Genomic DNA, 5,529 nt, shown 5'->3' with positions numbered 1-5,529 from the left:
TTCGGGCTGATTGCTTGTCTAAACGCCGCCTTGGTGATTGAATATTCCAAGTCATGGTTCTACATTGTGGCGGTCTGCCATCTGGAGACAAAGTCTCGGAGGCTTTTATCCTTCTACTGCCGAATCTTGAACAAAGAATCAGTGGTATGATACATACTGGTCCGGATGATAAAACTGTTATAGAATTTATCAGTGAGCTGCACCAAACTGTTTACTGAGTCTTGTGGGAGATTTAAGAACCAACTCAAGGCTTCATCTGTGAGGGTTTCCTGAAAAGCATGACATGTGATGGCGTCCGTGTACCTGCAACTGTTTAAAGCAAACTGAAAATTCTTCAGGTGAGTCTACAAGTTGGAGAGGCCATTGCACTTGGTGACTTTAAGAGGTTTAACTCCAACCATCTGCTACTCTGCTTGTATTTTTTGGGTGAATAGCCCAGCACGACTGCCATATTCCCCGTGCAACGGGTGTGGCACACCCCGGGTTTCAATCCCTTCTACCCTAGCGGTCAGACCCTTTAGAGTGTTGCTCAATTGCAAGAGGAGCCTGGTTCAGAGATCTTGCTTGGTTGCTGGCTCTATCGGGGTCTCTTGATTGGAGTTCTGGGTTGTCCCGGGATTCCTTGGTTCTAACCCCTCTATATACTACAGTGGCGGTCCCACCATCGTTTTAGAGATAAAAGGTTGGGAGACATGCACCGTTGGGCGTGGCGGCCCCTAGCGGAGTGGTGCTCCGGGTGAGGAACCATCAGTGCGCGGCTTCCAAAGCCACGTCTGTATCCAGGCAACTCTCGAGGGTGGTTCGGAAGAGTAATTGCTTCTTTTCAAGCTCTACTATCTACGCTAGGGCGGTCGGGTGGCTTGTCGCTACTCCTTTCTCTCGGCTGGAGTTTCACAAGATCTTGGAGTGTTATCTCCAAAGTTATTGCGGGATTGGTGAATGGGACCCGGGATGGTTCCTTTATCGTGGGTTTTGAATTAGCGAACAACCTGAGCGAAAAGTATGTCACCCTCCGGAGGAGGAGGAGATGGAGGATTCTCATTTTTGTTAAGGGTGACCATCGTAAAGCTGGAAGAGTCATACTGACGAGGACCCTCCTTCTAGCGCCCAATGTTACGGGTGCTAAATTCGGAGGATCCTGTGCCTCATATTGGGACCTGCACATAATAAATGTCAAGTCAAATGGTCAGCGATGCACCGGCCTTTGACCCTCTGAAGCTTAAGTTATTATTCAGAGCAGAATTCAAGTTCGGGAGTTAAGGACTTAGGAATACGTTACCCTCTATAGAAGACCTCTAACAGGTCTTTATAGACGCAATGGGGGAAGTACAATTCTCTATTCTTGATGTGGGAAAACGTGTCGCAACATTGTGCGTTTACTGTTCTAACGAGCTATTTTGGACGGCGCCGGCGCCTAAGCTGGAAATTATGTGGCAGGTCATGCGAGCCTAGCATCTCGCTGGGTTGGGTCCCTTCCCGCCAGTCTGGCGACCGGAATAGAAGGAGATTTCGCCGAGCAATGTCCCGTCAGGAAGAGGTGTTAACACGTAACAATGGCATATCCACTTAGTAGACTTGCCTGTAGAGTCGTACCCACCACAATCATACCCGTCGCAGGCGTACACAACTCATCGATCTCCACCGTACTCAAGCGTGCTCGTAGAGAAGCTGTACCCACCACAGTCTTACTCACTTCCATATAGGCCACAACTTTAACCGTCACAATAATGCAAACTTCCAGTTTATGGATCATTATATAAAGAGACTTAGTGATTAATTATAATTAGAGGATCAAAATGGATGTTTATAATTTTGATTTTCTCTTTAATTTTCGTATGTAATTGTGTTTGCTAGAAAACATAATAATGATAAGACTCTACGGAAGGGCAAGGATTTGGGTGGCTAGAGGTCGTATATATGTTAACACGTACTTAACAGTTAACACCACTTCCGTAACCCTACTACTTTATTGTAATATACGTAGTTTTAATTAATTTGTACAAAATATTGATCTTTGACGAGGTAAGAAGATAAATAATACTAATGAATGGAGCAGCTTACTTGAGTTACTTCGAAGGTGTGCAAACAACTGACATTGCTCGATACCAGCTAGCTAGGTGCATGTGATATATATTTGAATATAATTCGAGAAAAAGTACACATTAAATCCATTATTATGCATAGCAGCCAAATGCACTATAATGTAGTTGTACGTAATTAGATTGCAGCCAATTATCCAGTCTAGCTTTCTCAGTTTTTGTGTTTCATTTGATCAAATTATTGACACAAACTGATAATTTCTTATCCATCTTATACAGCATTGGGGTTGTGAACAGCGAAACTAGCTTTTCAGCGTTTAGAAAAGAACTTCACATAAATGATATGAAAAAAACTACGTTTAGTTACAAATTACAAATAATCTGTCTTATTGCAGATTAAGCATAGAAAATTAAACAATCACGCACGTACACTGTTCTCGACATAAACAAACTAATTAAGTATCTACCAATCAGTAATGAACGATCAAAAGAAAATAGCACAACAATTAAAACTCGACTTCGTTGGAGTCTCCCGAACACTTATTAAGGATACATCCTGGTCATGATATTTATTGTTTTTGAACGAGGTTTCACTTTGTTCATTTCCATCTGGTTCACAACACACTTGCGCGTTATCATCCTGCTTTCTATAAAAGTAAACAGCAACGCAAAAGTAATAGCAAAGGTTAGCAACTCCAATGAATACTACTCCCCTGTAGTACTTATCCAGACGATTCGTGTTTAAATCATCAACCAACAAAGTTTTTCTAAACCCGACAATACTAACGGCGGTTAGTAGTGTTCCAATACCCAGGACTAATTTACCAGCGCAGGATCCATAATACATCGCCTTTCTCTTACCATCAGCATCAACTCGATCCGCAAAAAAATCCACCAGTCCATCTGCGGCTAACCCTTTCGTAAACCCTAACAAGGAAAACTGCGGAATTAACCATAAATTGCTCATGGAAATTTCAGGATCGATCTTAGTTCTCCTATTTTTATGAATCTCCACTTGCCAGGCAGCAACCATACACAGCACCGAGCAAACTAAACCACAACCGATCTTGACCAACGTAGAACGTTTTGACTGTTTCGGAACTAGTAATTTCCAAAGATATGAGATCAGAAAGCTTGACAAAGATTTGAGCATAGAAAAATAAAAGGGGGGGATCTTAAGCTTCCCAATATTGGTACCCTTCAGTTGACTCACTTGTTTGAAAAAAAAGGTGCTTCCCGTTGCCTCCACCAGACTGTATACTACGAAGGCTAGGCACATGACTAGCATTTCTTTGTAATAACGTTTTCTGGAAACGGGTTTGAGCCAAAACTTCCAGCTTGGAGCTGTTTCTTTAGATGGAGAGAGACTTTTGAAGGCTTGGGAGAGTCCAGTACTTCTTGGTGCATCTTCAACTGCTGGATCATTTGATTCATTTCTAACATTTCTGGAATACGCGAAGACTCCAGACCAGAACAATAAGTAAGAAACTTCCAATGCGACCACTGAGACTAGCAGGCGATCTGGCCAAGGTTCAATTACAAGGGCAAGAGGTGCAAGTGCAGCTGCACCAATGAACCAGGGCTGGTTCCACATAGCGGTTTGACGGCTTTCTACACGTTTTTTCGTGTCTTCTTCTTCTTCTTTTTCTTCAGCACTACTTGTTTCGGGTAATTTGATCTTGTAGTCTGCTTCACTCAAATATTGGTCGTCGAGAAATTTACTCAAACCAGCCGACCGTCCAGCCTCGCCTAATGCTAGCAGTAAGCCCGCTCCGAAGAATACATAATTATCAGATGCATGGCCCAGGTGGCTCCCTTTGTCGTCGTCCAGATGTATCGATAATCTCAATAAGAGTACCAGTCCCTGCAGCATATTTATGCGACGTATATCATGAATAAATTTCATCTGAAGTATGAAACGCATACAAAGGAAATCAACTATGCATAATTTGGAGCGAAATTACTGGTGAATAGTTGCCAATAGAAAGTTCACCAGAAAATTCAACAAATTAATTTGGTTGTATGCTAATTGTACTGATTTGTTAAACTAGAATACAGTTTCGTTTAGCAGACATGACTATATAAAAACAATCCATCTAGCCAGCTAGTGAGTAGGGACCCTTCACAAAGCAGTTTAATTACCCTGCTAAGAATTAATTGAGCTTAGAAATAAAGAAGCACACCCTCCTAAATAAACTGTAACTAAAATAGTTCAATCAGAGTACTTACAAGAAGATAGGCAGCATTTGTGGACGCAATCACCTCAAAAGGACCGACGGTGTTAGTGATGAAAGCAAGGACACACACCAGGATACCTGATATCCCATTCAGCACATTTATAGCAACAGCAGCCTGCTGAAAGCTATCGGAATCGTTTGGCTCGATCGGCTTCCATAATTCTTTCGTGATGTACATTATCAATACAGATATTATCGCATGTTTCACGTAGCTATGGCTCAAGACCAGACCTACATCGTAAGTATTTAAACACCATTTAGTTTCAGATGTTTAAAGCACGTAAAGTGCTAAGCACGAATTTAATTAACATGCCGTCATGCCGAGATGTACGTATGAGTTAACTAATTATAATTAGTACCTCGGATGCATGAGGTAGCCTTGGAAAAGTAGATGTAGTTTCTGATCCACTTTCGCACTGAACTGAAGAGTTTCCACATTTTATACTGAGGGATATATGTAGCGGAAATATGATTCAGAATGCCTTGGCTAGCTACCTTTAAAACAACGGAAACCTTCAAGAGCAGAAGTTCTGTGCATGCACTCTTTGAAGCTGCAGTTTTGATGTGAAGAGAAATTGGATGGGACTTCGGGAATTTATACCATGGCTTGCATCGTAACAATTGACACGGCTGAGATCGAGGAGACTTTAAAGTCTTTCCCAAGGACAATAATGTAGTAATATTCTCCCAAGGACGTTTCCACGGCCTCATCCACACGTTTTTTTTTTCTTTAACAAGTTGGACTGTTGGATTAATTTTAGAAGTGCATGTTGAGATTTAAGAAAGATCAACTACGTACAAGGTGTGTAATACGGTCTTCGTTTTAGAAGAGGATCGATCAAGTTGGACTGTTGGGATAAATTTAGAAAGGCATGTTGAGGTTCCATAAGCAAGCCTATTGTCCAACGCAAGAGGAAGAAATACTATTATGCTGGCCTGTGACGTTGTTTAGGGAGAATGCGCTGCTTCATAGGGTCATAGCTTATGTCAAGTTATGCCACCTGACCAACCATTAATCGACATGATTATTTTACAACAACTGCGACTACTATCTATACAGTCTAAAGTCATGTCCTAAATTTAACAAACATGCAATTGTTAAGGTATGTTATAATTTATTTAGCTCCAGAAGTAACAGCGTAATTGCGGCGTTTGATTTTATCGACAACGCTAAGTAACAAAAACAATAACACAATTGATGAACTATATGATATAAAATTGACCAATTGGATGACCTATGTTACAAATTTGAC

At 41.4% G+C, this 5,529-nt stretch overlaps 1 protein-coding gene across 1 annotated transcript; it reads right to left on the bottom strand.

Moving 5' to 3' along the window:
* Positions 1-2,466: 2,466 nt before the first annotated feature.
* LOC126792002 (protein NRT1/ PTR FAMILY 5.10-like) lies at positions 2,467-4,785 on the bottom strand. Its single transcript, XM_050518513.1, has 3 exons — positions 4,636-4,785; positions 4,269-4,507; positions 2,467-3,903 (listed from the first exon to the last, which is right to left on the bottom strand). Exons 1-3 carry the CDS (start codon positions 4,712-4,714, stop codon positions 2,524-2,526), a joined length of 1,698 nt encoding a protein of 565 aa, XP_050374470.1. The 5' UTR covers positions 4,715-4,785; the 3' UTR covers positions 2,467-2,523.
* Between the last annotated feature and the right edge of the window lie 744 nt (positions 4,786-5,529).

This window comes from Argentina anserina, chromosome 4 (genome assembly GCF_933775445.1).
Source record: "Argentina anserina chromosome 4, drPotAnse1.1, whole genome shotgun sequence".
NCBI lineage: Eukaryota > Viridiplantae > Streptophyta > Magnoliopsida > Rosales > Rosaceae > Argentina > Argentina anserina.
Note: the sequence above shows the minus strand (reverse complement) of the source record. Positions and strands in the feature narration are given on the sequence as shown.